The 17,144-nt window shown below is 41.3% G+C and overlaps 1 protein-coding gene across 2 annotated transcripts in view; it reads left to right on the forward strand.

Moving 5' to 3' along the window:
- The window catches only part of USP7 (ubiquitin specific peptidase 7), a 396,159-nt gene that overhangs the window by 228,999 nt on the left and 150,016 nt on the right, over positions 1–17,144 (forward strand). For both annotated transcript variants that reach the window (XM_033962812.1, XM_033962811.1), the window contains exons 15-18: positions 3,216–3,346; positions 6,382–6,516; positions 6,898–6,999; positions 7,319–7,424. In XM_033962812.1, the coding sequence (XP_033818703.1) occupies positions 3,216–3,346; positions 6,382–6,516; positions 6,898–6,999; positions 7,319–7,424 (474 nt within the window). The remainder of the gene's footprint in view (positions 1–3,215; positions 3,347–6,381; positions 6,517–6,897; positions 7,000–7,318; positions 7,425–17,144) is intronic.

The raw sequence follows: 17,144 nt of genomic DNA on the forward strand, positions 1-17,144 counted from the left end.
CTGATTGAGTGGAAGGCGACAGAGGCTAGTGATCAATGGAGATTGCTCTGAGGAAAGGGATGTTACTAGTGGTGTGCCTCAGAGTTCTGTTCTTGGGCCTGTTCTTTTTAACATTTTTATAAATGATATTGCTGAAGGGTTGTTGGGTAAGATTTGCCTCTTTGCGGATGATACCAAAATCTGCAATAGAGTAGATATGCCGGATGGTGTGAATACTCTCAAACTTTCATAAGCATTAGTCCAATGTTAGATAGAAATATCTTGTATAAAAATATCTCATAAGTGCTAGTGGGATGTCAGACCACCCTCTGAGCAGTATAGCTCACTAGGGTTTACTTCCTCATTCTTCCCGAGGGCACACTTTTTATCCTCATATTGTGTTATTTTTTATATATCAAAACTTATCACCACTTCATAAATAAATTTCATAATTTAACATTTAATTGAATGACTTAGCTTTTCAGCCGTCGATGTAAATCCCCTTAACCAACACGTTTCGCTTTCTTTGTCAAGGTAATGGGGAAGCTGAAAAGAAAGCACTATCAGTAAGAAGATATTATTTAAAAAACCCATCACAAAACCAATTGTAGCAGAGTCCTCTCTTACCTACACAACTTTCTACATCTCTCCTAAGATGGCCGCAACGTTCTAACAATGCACTGAAATACTTCCTCATCTTGACGTCATTTCTGGATTACCCGGTTTGCCTCAAACTAACTCCTAAACAATTATTTACTATTTTTTCATTCTTATTTTCTATTTTTTTATTTTGTTCTTTCAACACTCAACTATCACATTTCCCTTCGATAGCCGCCCACCCCGGAACTACAGATTTTCCCTACCCTCAATTTAAAAATCAACCTGAGACATCCAATCAGATGTTTCATTCAACCCTCCCGGGGTCATAGAGTTTAATTTAAACATCCATCTCAGTTCTCTCAGATTTAGTCTGTATTGCCTCCCTCCCACCCTACTACTATCTTATCTTATTTCTAACTAGTCTCTAAGCCCATTACATTAACGGGTGCTAGAATAGATGTGTGTGTGTCTATCTTTTTTTCTTTTTTTTCTCTCTCTCTCTCCTTGGCCGCTTTCTGCATGTCTGTCTTTCTTTCTGTCTCTCTCTCCTTGGATGCTGTCTGTGTCTTTCTTTCTGTCTCTCTCTCCTTGGCCGCTGTCTGTGTCTTTCTTTCTATCTCTCTCTTTCCTCGGCTTTCCACCACCACCCCTTGCCTGCTCCCCCTGTCCAGCAGTAGCCCTTCTCACTTCCTTTAACCTCCCCCGTGTCCAGCAGCACCCCTTCCATGCAAACCCTGTTCAGCAGCAGCCCTTCTCCTTTCGTTGCTGGGCTGTATAAAGAGAGGCGTAGTCAGTAGAAGGAAGAAGGTGTTGATGCCCCTGTACAGGTCATTGGTAAGGCCCCACTTGGAGTATTGTGTTCAGTTTTGGAGACCGTATCTGGCGAAGGACGTAAGAAGACTTGAGGCGGTCCAGAGGAGGGCGACGAAAATGATAGGAGGCTTGCGCCAGAAGACGTATGAGGAAAGACTGAAAGCCCTGAATATGTATACCCTAGAGGAAAGGAGAGACAGAGGAGATATGATTCAGACGTTCAAATACTTGAAGGATATTAACGTAGAACAAAATCTTTTCCAGAGAAAGGAAACTGGTAAAACCAGAGGACATAATTTGAGGTTGAGGGTTGGTAGATTCAGGGGCAATATTAGGAAATTCTACTTTACGGAGAGGGTAGTGGATGCCTGGAATGCGCTCCCGAGAGAGGTGGTGGAGAGTAAAACTGTGACTAAGTTCAAAGAAGCGTGGGATGAACACAGAGGATTTAGAATCAGAAAATAATATTAAATATTGAACTAGGCCAGTTACTGGGCAGACTTGCACGGTCTGTGTCTGTGTATGGCCGTTTGGTGGAGGATGGGCATGGGAGGGCTTCAATGGCTGAGAGGGTGTAGATGGGCTGGAGTAAGTCTTAACAGAGATTTCGTCAGTTGGAACCCAAGCACAGTACAGGGTAAAGCTTTGGATTCTTGCCCAGAAATAGCTAAGAAGAAAAAATAAAAAATTTAATTTGAATCAGGTTGGGCAGACTGGATGGACCATTTGGGTCTTTATCTGCCGTCATCTACTATGTTACTATGTTTTACCTTCCCCCTGTCCAGCAGCCCTTCTCCCTTCCTTTTACATCCACCCTACCCTCCAGGTTTCCTGGTCTCTTCTGGCCCACCGGCACGAATCCCTGCTGCCGCTGCTGTCTGTCAATGTCCCTGCCCACTGCCTGTCTGTTTATCGTGCCCCTTCTCCCACCTACCTTTTTTTTAATCACATTTATACAGTGAAGGGAAACTGGCACACAGTAATCGTCGTAAGATGGAGGAAACCGCCACACGCGCATTTGTACCAAACTGTCATGTGCGTACGCGCTGAACATGCTGAGCATATGCCGCACGCTTTAACATTTCTCTGCCGGCCACGGAGTTACGGATCACGGAGGCAGGGATCACGCAGGTTGGAGTGTGCATGCGCGCTTAGGGTTTTATTATTAGTGATTTTTATTTCTGCCAGTCCATAGGTGTAAAAAGGTTGAAGAACACTGACCTGAGTCACAATGTATACATTCTGTCCAGGCAGCCTCGTAAAACTTTCGATTAACCCTGCAGTGCAACTATCTGTAAGATTAGCTGTGACTGTAATTTTGTATGAATGTTGATGTTGTCCCTCAGAAGATTTTTGATGAACATAATATGTGAGGAAATTAAGCAGGATATTGGAGTGAAGAGATAAATTATAATTTTTTGGGTGTGGAGTTTTTTCTAACCTATGAAGCTGAACTGAGTATTTTTCTCCACACTTTCAGCCTGTTTTACAAAGCCGTATGGCAACAGCTCTGAAGCCCTTTAAATCTCTATGGGCTTCAGGGCCATTACCGCGCAGCAGCCGCTAGCGCGGCTTTGTAAAACAGGCCCTTTGTGTTTTTATTTTTGTTAATTGATTGATGAAGATGTAAGAGGTGATACAACATGGGAACTAGCTTTTGTGATTATATTGGGGCATGTATGTATAGACTAAATATTCTACTCAGTGTAGTATGTATATATAGAAGTGAACTGAGAGAAACTACAGTCACTTAACACCATGGGGCTTAAAGCAGTTACCAGACCTTACAAAAAAAGTCTTACATAATTGGTTATTTTCGATAGGTGAAGTTTTACAAGCTGTTATGGATCATGATATTCCACAACAATTGGTTGAACGACTACAGGAAGAAAAAAGAATAGAAGCTCAAAAGAGAAAGGAGCGCCAGGAAGCACACCTCTACATGCAAGTTCAGGTCAGCTTTCAAGAAATTCTGCTGAATGAAAATTGTGCAATACAGTTAGGAAAAATGTAGTACTATATTACCATTCTGCAGAGGCAAATGTGTAGTTGTGTTCACAAGCATAGGCTAAATTACTTTTAAAAGAATCTGTGGCTGACTCCCCTTTAAAAAAAAAACCTAATTTTTCTTGGTACTTGAAATACAAACATAATTGATATGTAGGACACTGAGGCAAGGGTACAGATATATATATCAAATGTTGCCTTGTAAAGCATCATATAAACCCCCTAAACAAAAAAAAGAAAACAAGTAACAGTAATTTTATTTATATAACCTTGAACCCCATCCCCAAATTCTCCACTTTGCTTCAAAGGGAGCTACAGTTATTAGAAACAGCTGTATGTATATTTTTTTGAGATTGTGCTGCACAGTTTTTGGGACTCTTGGCTACAGTTGGGCACACTATTGGATTGTTCGTTCCTTGAGCATGCACATTATTTAGATCTATATAGGAAGCTCATGGTAGTGATATCTATTTGGTGCACTGTATATTTTGTAAAGAAGAGTCAAGCAGTTGGAGTCAATTACAGTATCACTGATGCAGCCCTGGCAAAATAGTGAGCTTTCCTGTTGGGAGTTGTGAAGTGGACCAGAATAAAACATATGCTTCAGCAGTGGAAAAGTTTAAAAAGCTAAGTGGACTTTAATAAAATTATGGACAGAAATGTGAATATGGAGTACAAATGCTGATAGATTTTTGGTCCTACATTAATTTTTTGGATGTTGCTTTCTAATTAGTGATTTTACAGAACTGAAGAGGGACTAAAAGATGGATTAATGCATTTTATCTCCTTTTGATTTTGAAAAGATTGAGAAATTATTGAAAAACACTATTGGTCACTAGAGAATTAGTGAGTGGAATTTTTTTATTATCTATGGTGAAACTGGCTCCCTTGTTTCAATGTTATATCGATAAGGGATTGTACCATTGCATTGTTTGTGAGGTCTTTTTCTCTACCACTATATATTTTTTCATTAAGTGTTCTGTTGTCCCCTCTTGGGTTCTGTAGCATGGTCTTTTGAGTGTTGTTTTTTGATTTTGTGAAATATAACTCAAATACCTGTGAGTAATTTGTAGATTAGAAAAGCCCGTCCGTCCTTGAGATCTGGGCTGAGTAATCATGAGAAGGCTTATTCTGGCTTTCCATAACACAGTTTTGTAGCAAGGAAGCCCACTTCTTAAACAGGCTCTTAGGATTATGTATAGGAAGATGAGAAAAAGAAAAAAATCTTGGGAAAAATCTTCATTTGAATGGTTGCGGACCTTCACATTATGAAAGAAGCAAGGGGTTCCAGGTATCTAATGTCCTCTTAATTTGGTCTCTGAATCTCCCATAGTTGAATATGAATAGATGTCCTGACTGATTATTCCTATGCAATAGGTGAGTCATAGACAAGCGGGTTCTTTCCCTATGGCTGCGAGCCATCTGCAGAGGAAATATACTCCGGATTTTTTTTGACTCTCCTTCATAGGGAGCTCTGCTGCCACCTGCAGTTTTTTCCTTTTGCACACAAGCCTGAAGGAGTGTTGCTGTTCTGCTTTGTCTGTTTTCTTATTTTTTTTGGTGTTTTTCGAAGTTGCTCTGAGCTTTCCCATTTAGCTCTGCCTGTGGAGAGAAGTTGCAGACTACAATCTGCAGCTGACATAAGAACATAAGAAGTTGCCTCCACTGGGTCAGACCAGAGGTCCATCGCGCCCAGCAGTCCACACCCGCGGCGGCCCATCAGGTCCATGACCTGTCAAGTGGTCCCTGCCTCATCCTATAACCTATCACTACTTCTGTCCGTACCCCTCAATCCCCTTATCCTTCAGGAATTTATCCAAACCTGACAAGCCAATCCCTTGTGGTACCCGTTAGCCAGCCTGCGTAAATATGATTGGAGCATGGGGCCATCTCCACTTTTTCTAACCTACTGCCGAGCAAGGATTTGGGTGCAGGCTCTTGGGCACCTTTAGAAAGCTCAGCGGTGTTTTCTACAATATAGACATGATATGGACGCCCTAGGTTGCTCAGTGTTATGAATCAAAGGACGCCCAAATTGAGTCATTGCTCAAACCATGCCCATTCCACGCCCATGCCCATTGAGTTAGGCACGAGTTTTAAACATTGGCGTCCATGAAATTGTGGCAGCATCTACATCCTTTGGACGGCTAAGTACTAATTATCACTTGTTAAGACCCTTAATTGGCTCATTAACTACTTAGAATGGATGCCTAAAGCACACCTAACTTTAAGCATGACTTGGGCACCCTTTATAGAATCAGGGCCTTAGTGCATGAACAGGATTTGATCAGGTAGAGTGGAAAAGATGACAAAAGAATCTTGTATTGTTTGATCCAAATCTACGTTTTAAGAAGCCCACTTGAAAAAACGAATAAGAATGATATTATTTTCTCAAGCCTGGCAACTAATTTGTGAAAATTTTATAATCTTTTTGGCAAGTCACCGAATTTCGGCATACTGAGAATGCTGTAGCTAGTTTTTATTCAGACTGAGTCGCCAAATAATGCTTTATTGTTTGTATAGATAGATATTGTTTAGATTGTGGATTCCATTGTATCATTTCATTACAATATTGGTCCTCTTAATTTACTGTTCAGACTCCTGATGCAGGCCTTTAGCTGAAACAGCCATGTCGATTCAAAGGCTTTACTAGAGCAGTGTATCAACCTTTTTATTTTTCAGGATACATCTGATAAGACAATGCTTGCATATGTTAACACACACAACATAGGTGAACCTCAATATTCTCTGTTGTAGCATTACTATTAATCTTCTCATCACAGGGAGTCATATCCATGGTAATATAAAATATGATGACAATTGAGGATGGCAGGGCCTATTCATTCCTGCTGCAGTGTGGCAGATCCTCCTATACTCAAACTTTACTCTCACATCATTGCAAATATTTTTGTGTTTTATCCCAGGTTAATTAACCATTCTAACAAGCTATCTAATATAAAGTGTTCACTTGTATATTTTCAGATAGTGACAGAGGACCAGTTTTGTGGCCATCAAGGCAATGATATGTATGATGAAGAAAAAGTAAAATATACTGTGTTCAAAGTATTAAAAAACTCCACTCTAGCAGAATTTGTTCAGAATCTTTCACAAACTATGGTAAGTTGGCACAGCTTGGGACATTGATACCCTGCGTTTCCCAGTTGATACGAAGACTTAAAATTTACAATATCAGTTTAACCCTGATTGGGATTTTTTGGTTTGCAATCTTGAGTATAAAAGAATTCAACTTATTAACCCCTGATGCAGGCAGCCACACCGAAACACGACCCTTGTTGGGTCCCCCAATAAAAACACTGTTGATTGCCCTTAACTTGAAGGCCCTTGGTGCAAAACATATGAAGGCTTTGTTGAGTTTGAATAATTTATGCTCTGGATTAGATGTATGAAAGCCCTAGTTTTAAATTCTAAGCCTTATTATATATATATACATTTTTAAAGAATCTTCAATTTATTTGGGTTTTTAAATTTTTTTTATAGGGATTTCCACAGGATCAGATACGGCTATGGCCGATGCAAGCCAGAAGTAATGGAACTAAAAGGCCAGCAATGTTGGATTATGAAGCAGATTGCAATAAAACTGTAAATATGCATTGATTGTGAAGGGAACATACATTTTTACCTGTAGCTATTTGTAAAATGTCATTTCAGAAACTTCTGAAAGAAATGTATCCCTTTTGATTATTTGCTTCTACTCTTGTTTACTAAGTTCACAGAAAATTATATAGCAAAGATTGTTGTTTTGTTTTTTTCTTGTGGTTTGTACCTCGGTAAACAAGTGCAAATATGTATTGTAAAACTCAACCAGTTTTCTAAGACAACTACCCATGAGTTAAACATCTACTTATGTAGGTTTCTCCTTCTATCAAGTCAAATTAAACACCTTCCTTTCAATTTGTAGATGATTGAGCTTAGTGACAACGAAAATCCATGGACAATATTTTTGGAAACAGTTGACCCAGAAATGGCTGCCAGTGGAGCAACATTACCGAAATTTGATAAAGACCGTAAGTTTAGTTTATAGTTTAATTTATTAAGCTCATCCTTGAAATGTGATTGAGCAGTTCCTCAAAATTTCTTATAAAAACAGAAACATTTGGGTTGCCAAAACGGTTACATTCTAGATTTGTTGTTCTATACTTTAAAAAAACATAAATGTTATTAGAGTTTTCACAGACTGTACTATTAAGAGTACAAAAGTAATTTGTTTTATAAATGTACCCGGAGTAACTTGGATGCGTACATTTTGTATGTGCACACACATTGGTCCAAGCTGAGTGGAGGCATTCTTGGGACCCAGGATTAGAAAGAGGTTAGCTTTTATATACATGCTTTGTATACAGTACATTTTTCAAGGCTAGCAGGATACGTTCTTACAATTGAATGGGGAAAAGCATCTGCTAGGCCAGCAAATTTCTAGAAGCTTTGAGTCTACTGTGGTGCCCCTTCCTGTGCTGTCTTGCTATCTTTTTTTCACAAAATTGTATGAATGCACTACCCCTGCAGCAGCAACCTCTCGCAGAAATTTAACTTGTGCATTTTCATAAATGAGCCTTTTTCACAGAAAAGCAGGATGCATGCATCCACAATTGTGGTGATTGTCACCCTGATAGAACAGTGGATAGATTGCTCTTCACATTCCAAAAAAACTTTGTGGGCACATCTAGTCTGTCTTCTGATTTTTTTTCAATTGTGAGAGAACTAAAGCAAAATAGGTTTCTCTACCTATTTTGCTTTAGTTCTCTCACAATTGAAAAAAAATCAGAAGACAGACTAGATGTGGTAAAGAGAAGATGTCAGACAGGAACAGGACAGAAAGTCTGCTAACTTGATGGCTTTTTTCCAACACCTGATAGATCCATTCAAATATACCCCCACATCCCCATCGAGACTGCTAAATTCTACTTTGAGCTGACTCATGAATAACAAAACTGGCCCTGCAAAAGTAAGGACTTGACAGTGTTTCCCAAATTGCAGGTTGAGACTCCATCTGATGTTACATCAGTGGATGGTTTTCACAAAAAGTTCCTCCCCCTCTTTCTGAATCAACACTGACTTATGCGAGTAGTGGCAGCTAGCATGGAAACAGTGAGTTACTATTATTGCTTATTCTTATAGTGCTGACGTACACAGCACTGTACAAATAATTTCAAGGTATTTTTTCTTTCCCTGGCTAGTTCACAATCGTAAGATGTTTTTTGTACTTGGGGCAATGGAGATTTAAGTGACCTGCCCAGGGTCACAAGGATCTGCCATGGGAATCAAATCTAGTTCCCCATTGCACTAACCATTAGGCTATTCCTCTCAACATTCATAGGACCTGCCCTTGTGCAAACTACTCATTAAACTGGAAACACATGCAAAATACTAGAATCTGTGAATGCACGCTGCAGCACAGGGCCTTATGCTGACTGCTGTTGTTGTGCCTTCATACTTTGGATACATGGAGGCAGTAGATGTGAAAGGGAAAGGAAGTGGAGGTCTGTCTTTTCATAATCATCAGATATCACATGAATTTTTAAGCATGTTATGGGGTCATCTTGAGTAAGAGTCTGAAAAGCAGTTGTTTTTTATAGGCTGTTGTTGGCTCTTCAGAGCTCTAAGAGCTGCAATTCAAAAACCACTAAAACTCCAAAGGAAATCTAATGTGGCTTATCTCTATCTAAAACAACAGTAATAGGGTTCAGCCCCATCTGTACAGGCTGTCGACACAATTATTTTTCCACCTTGTGGGAGCACTTCTTTGAGCCCCCGAATGTAACCATCCGTTCATACCTTTCTTGGGTTTGAGCTCCTCCTTATGCTGAATAGGCATTTTTCCACTTAGCCCCATACTAGAGCCTCCCCAGACCAAAAAAAAAAAAAGCAGGTGGATCTAAAATTAAATACACTATCACAACAGAACTGCAGCATCAATAATCAGACAAGCAGGAGTTCTAAGGGGCCAGTAGGCACTAGAGAATCTGCTAGTTCTAAGCAACCCTGACAACTCTTCACAGAACAAGAGAGTTCTATAGCAGTATTCCATGTCTTCACTGAGACCACAGCTTATTTATTGTCCCTCCAAATCAGCACAGAACGGATGGGTTTATGCTCCTCTGCCAGCAGGTGGAGACTGAGTCATTGACTTTTGGCTACAGTACAAATGTGCTGTGCAGTCCCATCTACAATCAGTTTGATCTCAGTCTCCAGTAGGTGGAGTGGTAAGCTTGTGCAGTCTGTGCTGAGGTTTGTTAGAGCCTGTTGGATCTGATTAGTGAATCTTTCTTGGCCCTTTTGCTGTCCTTTTGCTTTCTTGGCCCTTTTGGGTGACCTTATGTTATGTTTCTAGTCACTTTAATCATCTTTTCCCAGAGATAGTACACTTCTCCCTCGGTATTCGCGGGGGATAGAGGCAGAGCCGGACCGCAAATAACTTCTCGTCTGGCTCTGACCTACCCCTGCCTCCCTACCGCCTTCTCTCAGCATCCTGGCCTTACCTGGTGGTCTAGCAGGCTTTCGGGGCAGGAGCGATCTTCCTACGCTCCTGCCCCGTGCAGATCGCCAATAGGAAATGACTGCCGTGAGTCCCTCGCTGCTAATTAAGATAAGTGCCGTAGGCATATTTATTGATCTTATAAGATGCATGACTAAGAGTTCAGATAGACCGATGAGGAGATAGCTACTAGTAACTTGAATTCTATGTGAAATAGAGATCTGGTGAAGAATGAAGGAATGAAAAAAACTGAATACATCTTGAATTTATAAATATATGATGAAGTTCACATATTGAAGCATGCTATAAGAAGAGTAAAATTGCATGGTAGAATTGACATTTATGAAATAAGACGAGTGTTGCATTATTTGTTGAACTAAGTTATTAGCTTCACTCGAGGACATCTGCTGATATACAGTAGGCTGAATATATGAGCATTAACAGTGAGACAGATGGCGGTCATGCTGATCCTTGGAACCTATGCAATGCCTGGATGATTTTCATCAGCTTCAGTACCTGGAAGGGCATTTGCATTGATAGCCACCTCAGTGCCCCATACTAACTGCATCAAAGAAGAAAGCTCCTTCAGGATTGGCTTCAAGTTCTTACAGTCAACAATCAAGCAGCATTATCTCTGAGAACTTGACTGCTAGCAAGGCATGGAGCCAAACTTCTCAAGTAAAGTTTTTTTTTATGGGTCACAGTCTGAACATTGGTGTTCTCATTAACCAGCAGTTTCCTGAAGAGGACAACTCCCCTGGTTTTCCTTTCAGACCCGTTTCCCCCAAGAAAGAAGAGACTCTCTCTCAGAGGACCTCAAGTTTACAGATTTTATAAGCGAAATGGGTAATGCTGTTCTCTTAATGTTAGAGGAAGAGAAGGAGCCCAGAGTGGCAGTTCCTTTATGCCCTCTGTCCAAGGAAGACCTGACAGTACTAGTTAACAGGATTCTGAGAGATGCATGATCTCTTTTAGAATGCTTTGTTTTGTTTCCATATAGCTTTTTGTTAGCTCTTTGAGTTTATACATGCGCTATATTTTGTGCAAGATTTGAGGAAGTGGTGGCATATTCTGTCCATCAGAAGAAATCCATAGAGCATTAGTCATCAGTGGGTAAGAGAGAGAAGGTGGAAAATGCACGGTCAAGTTGAACTGTGTTGCTTTTTGAGATTATGAAAAATTGCAGGCAGACCTTAGGAAATTGGAAGGCTGGATGTCCAAGTGGCAGATGAAATTTAGTGTGGACAAATGCAAAGTGATGCACATTGGGAAGAATAACCCGAATCATAGTTACCGGATGCTAGGGTCCACCTTGGGGGTTAGCACCCAAGAAAAAGATCTGGGTGTTATCTAAGACACGATGAAACCTTCCACCCAATGTGTGGCGTCGTCCAAAACGCAAGTGGGATGCTAGGAATTATTAAAAAAGGGATGATAAACCAGACTAAGAACATTATAATGCCCCCTGTATTGCTCCATGGTGTGACCTCATCTGGAGTATTGTATTCAATTCTGGTCTCCTTATCTCAAGAAAGATATAGTGGTGCTTGAAAAGGTTCAAAGAAGAGCAACCAAGATGATGAAGGTCATGGAACTCCTCTTGTATGAGGAAAGACTAAAAAGGTTAGGACTCTTCAGTTTGGAAAAGAGATGGCTGAGGGGGAGATATGATTGAAGTCTACAAAATCCTGAATGGAGTAGAATGGGTACAAGTGGATCAATTTTTCACTCTGTCAAAAATTACAAAGACTAGGGGACACTCGATGAAGTTACAGAGACAGAGCTTGGGAGACATCAGGGAATAGGAACCAATAGGAAGAAATTTTTTTTCCACTCAGAATAGTTAAGCTCTGGAACGCTTTGCCAGAGGTTATGATAAGAGCGGATAATGTAGCTGGTTTTAAGAAAGGTTTGGATAATTTCCTGGAGGAAAAGTCCATAGGCTGTTGTTGAGCGAGAAATGGGGGGGGGGGGGGGGGGAAGCCACTGCTTGCCCTGGATTGGTAGCATAAAATTTTGCTACTCCTTGGGTTTTGGCCAAGTATTAGTGACCTGGATTAGCCACCGTGAGAATGGGACCATTGGTCTGACCCAGTAAGGCTATTCTTATGTTATGAAGGTGGTCTCTAGTTTCCACATCAACCAGGAGGTCCGACTACTTACTTTTTATTCCCTCTGGTTCAAGAGAGCCAGGATTAAGTGTTGTGGTCACTGGATGTGCACAGGCTTTTGTTGCAGTACTTGAAAGTCATGAACGAGTTTTGGGGTTTCTGACTACCTGTTCTTACGAGTGGGTCCTGCTTGTAAGGGCAGGCTGGCTTCGAAAGCCACTATTTCGAGATGGATCCGTATGGTTATTTCATCAGCATACATCACAGCCGGAAAGAGACCTCCTATTTCTGTGAGGGCTCATTCTACTAGAGGCATATCCTCTTCTTGGACAGAGTCATTGGCAATCTCTTTGGAAGAGATTTGCAAGGCTGCTACCTGGTCTTCCTTGCATACTTTTACCAAGTTTTACAGGATTGATATGGCGGCAAAGCAGGATGCTGCTTTTGGTTCTTCCGTTTTGGCAGCAGGCTCATCAGTCCCACCCTGACTGTACTGGGACTGCTCTTTTACGTTCCACTTGTTCAGGAATAGAGCAGGATTGTACAAGAATGAAAGATTAGGTTCTTACCTTTGCTGATCTTCTTTCTTGTAAATCCACTCCACTGCTTGCCCTTTATCGGTAGCATGGAATATTGCTACACCTTGGGTTTTGGCCAGGTACTAGTGACCTGGATTGGCCACCGTGAAAACGGGCCACTGGGCTTGATGGACCATTGGTCTGACCCAGTAAGGATATTCTTATGTTCTTATATTCTGAAACCTGCCCTGGGAGTTTCTGATTCGCCGATTGTCTGCCTTAAGTACTGATAAACTGGACTTATGGTTTCTTGATGAGCCATTCTAAGAGTACCATCCGAATATGTTTGCACTTTGCCTTGGGGATTCCTAGCTAGGGCATCCCCTTCTGTTAGTGCAGGCTGTCCCTTCTTATAGCGGAGTTTCTTTCAGGTTTATACTGTTTAATAACCTGTTTCAATTGTTTGTTTGAAAGACTTCATGTTATGAGCAGATTAGACTTATTTGTTGGGGAGTGTCCCGGTACCCTTCCCTTGTGTCTGTCCTTTACAAGTCACTGTCTGCTTTTGCACGAACTGGAGCCCCAAGGGCAGTCCTCAGGTAAAAGGGAAGAGTCTGAAAAAATTATGTAAATGAGGCTTCCTACAAGCAGTCTCACGACATGGAATGCTTAACCCACTTGTCCAGGAATAGAGCTTGGATTTACAAAAAAGAAGATTAACAAAGGTAAGAACCTAATCTTTTGTTGTCAGTCTCCACTCAGGTAGGAGTGTGTAAACCATCAGTCTAGGTTAGTCTGAAGGGACTAAAGGAAAGTAAGTTAGCACATAAGGTCTTGGGGATGCCAGACTGATTTGCACACACTGCAGGTAATTCAAAATGCTGCAGCAAGTGTTATCGGAGGAATACTGGTAAGTAGATTTTATCATGTGATGCAAGTGCTAAAAAAACCAAAAACAAAATTGCATTGGTTACCTGTGAAATACCTGATAAAGTATAAGATGCTATGTTTAATTTTTCAAAATTTACATTGTACTGTGCCTCAATATTTTAAAAGATTGCACAGTTTTATATTTCAAAAAAAAGTATTGAGTATCAATGATGAAAATAAGATGGCCAGCCCAGATTGCAACACATATGTTAACTCTGTGACTATTAATAGTTCCTTCTCTTTGTGGGACCTCAATTATGTAATGCTTTTCCCAGCTCATTGCAATGTTGTGTATCTTTTCAACAGTTAAAACAAAATTAAACATTTAACTTTTTCAGAAGGCTTTTATAATTGCTGGACGAAGATTTTATTAGATTGGTGGTAAAGTAGATGAGCTTTTATGGTAATTATGATATGAAGATTTAAAGGGCATATCTTGTGGGATTGCATTTTTATATTTTATTTTGAGTGCAATTTTTTGTGAACCACTTGGTTGTAGGCAGGTTGTAAAGTATAAATCAATTTTCTCTGATGTATTAAGAATAGATAATCCGTATGTTGTATTTCATGTCTAGCTTTACTTCTAAAGTTTGGTTTACATATTTGACTACCTTTCACAAAGCATACTGTATAGATGAGGATTAAATTAAATTAAATTGGGGGAGGGGAGGAGGCAGCAGTTAATCTAATCTAAATTTCAGTTTCAAAGACACAGAATTCTGTACAAAAACTGTTACTTCTCCTTAACCGCGAATCTACTAAAGGGAATCTCTTTAAGACTCTGAATTCCTCCTCTTCTGTAGTGGAGAACAGCTCCCTCTTCAGTTTTTCCTTCTGAAAGCAAACTCAGAAGGAGTGTTCTGTTCTACTCTGCTTCTTTTTGTTGTTTCTGAGTTTTTGCCTTCGGATTTCTCTGCATGTCTTTGATGCTCAGAGGTCTTCATCTTGGGCTTACTCCACCTGAAAAGGATGCAGTCCCTGCATAGGTGGACTACTGCTCCCAGGCCAATCTCTGAGTACCTATGGAACCAGCCTGTTTTTTGTCCCTTCAGGAGCTTGGGATTCGTTCTTCTGAGAGCTGATCACCTGTTGATTTATCAGAGGCTTGAGCAAAGGCTATGGGGCTCCTGTGTAACAACCCTCTGGGTATCAGGGTGCTGACTGTGAAGTTCTTCCCCCTGTTGCATCACGAGGGCTTTCGGGAGTGTGAGTCCTTGGTCAGAGTCTGCCCGACAGCCAGCCAGAAGACGTTTTGTTTACTCTCCATGCGATGATTGGGCTGTGAGGTGGTTTTTTCTGGGGTTCGCCCCAGTTTTCCCCTCCATGATTCTGAGCAAGTTTTTGTGAACTCAGTTATATCATTCATATAGCTCTTTGAACAGGTCTATAGAGTGATTTTTCTTTATTACAACATATGCACTTTATCACTCTTGTTACATTGGTTGTAACTCGTCCCCTCTTTATATTTGACAGAAGATTTCCATCGGCAGACTTGTGCTGGCTAATCTCCGAGGCAGAAATCTTTTCCCTAAAAGGCAGGGTGATTCAAAATGCTGACAGGCACCAAAAGTCACATTGTTCCCTATGGGGAAAATTGTGTGCTTGTGGGAGGGGAGAGGGAGAGGATCCTTTAAAAAACTCAGTTTTCAAGGTTTCTGGGGCTAGGGTTAGGTTCCCCCCACCTCCAAACCCTCTAAATTGTTTTTTTTTGTTTGTTTGTTTTAGCTTCAATAGGCTGCTTTTGACGCAAACTTTCTGGCGGTGGCCTTATTGGATTTTTATCTTTAATTTATTATAAAAGATTTTTTTCTGCCTCAAAACCCCTTGTTTTGCCTAAGGGTCACATGTTATGAATGCCCCAGGTCAGGCTAGCCCCAATTCCTGTGTTTATTGCGCAGATTTGCCAGCTGAGGAGCAGCCATGTTCCAAGTGCTGCGGGGCATGAGAGGAGGGGGTGGAAACTTCAGACTCATCCTCTGTTCGAACCTTCAAAGGTTTGGAATCCCAAAGACCAGTCTTCGAGGAAGAGATCCCACTCAAGAGTCCATTAGTAATGAAGGGGCGAAACACAAGCACGTAACGGCAGAGGAAAGCCTAATTCCCCAGCCTGGAGTCTTATAGTGGGCCTCGGGGCCTACAGTGCAAAGCTTTTCTGTTTGCAGGCACTTTGGCTTCACCTCAGGGCGATCTTTCTCCCAAGTAGTCATCTTCACCTCATATCACACTGGTTCCTGGTGTCAGTTATCCTTTAGAGCAGAACTGGGATGACTGAAAGTCACTTTCCATGCCCCTATTATCACATGCTCCTCTGTGTCTGTGGATGATTGGGGATCCCTTTTGAAGTCCGTAGGTCAGGAAGTAGCTGCAGATGCAGATCACGGTGATGATCCCTCAGTGTGTTGCCTTTACCTCTCTGCATTGAAGCTCAATACCCAGTAGTCCACCACCTCTCAGTGCTCCGTTATGAGCGGCACTAATGCACAAACAACCTTTTTTCCTGCTCATCTAGATATTACCTCTTTAATCACTGACCAGTGGGAGTTCTCTGAAGGCTCTCTAAAGGTGGCCAAAGCTATGTCTAGGATCTATCCTATGGCTCCAGACTTCCAACAACTGTTTGCACAGCAGTGCAAGGGACCAAGCACACCATCCTTCCTAGTGAGGGTGAAGTGATGCTAAAGGATGCACAGGGACTGTAAGTTGGACGTAGTCCTTAAAAGACAGTTTGAAGCGCTAGCCTTACCTATCAAAGCTGCAGCATTTGCTTCCTTCGCGGCACGGGCCTGTCATACCATATTTTGGACTAGATCCTCGGAACTTGGGAATGCCTGTCCCCACCTGTTTATGGAGGGAGTGGATTATACACTTTGACATCATCAGAGTCCTGAGTAAGGTTTCAGCTTACTTCATTTCTGCAGACCGAATGCTCTGGATCAGGCATTCGGAAGGAATGGGAACAGATCTAATCTGACCATTGGGTTTTGGATGGAGGGGCATAAGATTGAGTTTTTTCGGCCCCCTCCATATCTGTTCCTCAACTCCCCATCCGGGTGTCTGAAGAAGGAAGGACAGAGCCTGAGCAACAGTGCAACAACTCTTAGACATTCATGCCATAGAACCAGTTCCTGAGGAAGAATTGGGCTCAGGTAGATACTCGTTATATTTCGTAGTGCCTAAGAAAGGCACTGACAATTGGAGACCTGTTCTGGATTTGAAGTCAGTCAATGAGGCCTTAAGGTTCTCTTGCTTTTGCATGGAGACAGTCCGTGCCGTTATTGAAGCGGTGTCTGAGAATTCCTTGCCTCACTGGATTTGACAGAGGCTTTTTACCCTTCCTTATTCTTACTTTTCTATGGCACTCGCATGGCTACGGCCTTCGCGCGTAGACTTTCTCTGTTGAGTTTGCTTTCAAATTTACTCTCCTTCCATCCTACGAGACTTAGAAACATGATGACAGATAAAGGCCAAAAGACCCAACTGCAATAACCATTATCTGTTCTTCTCTTTAAGAGATCTCACGTGCCTATCCTAGGCTTTCTTGAATTCACAGTCTCTGACACAGTCTCTATCTCCACCACCTCTTCCGGGAAACTGTTCCACACATCTATCATAAATAAACATAGCTTTCCTATTGTCAACCATTAAGATATTGGGTGTGATATTGGATCAGGGACTGACCTTGAGGATTTAGGT

Source organism: Geotrypetes seraphini, chromosome 11 (assembly GCF_902459505.1).
Source record: "Geotrypetes seraphini chromosome 11, aGeoSer1.1, whole genome shotgun sequence".
In the NCBI taxonomy this organism is placed as follows: Eukaryota; Metazoa; Chordata; class Amphibia; order Gymnophiona; family Dermophiidae; genus Geotrypetes; species Geotrypetes seraphini.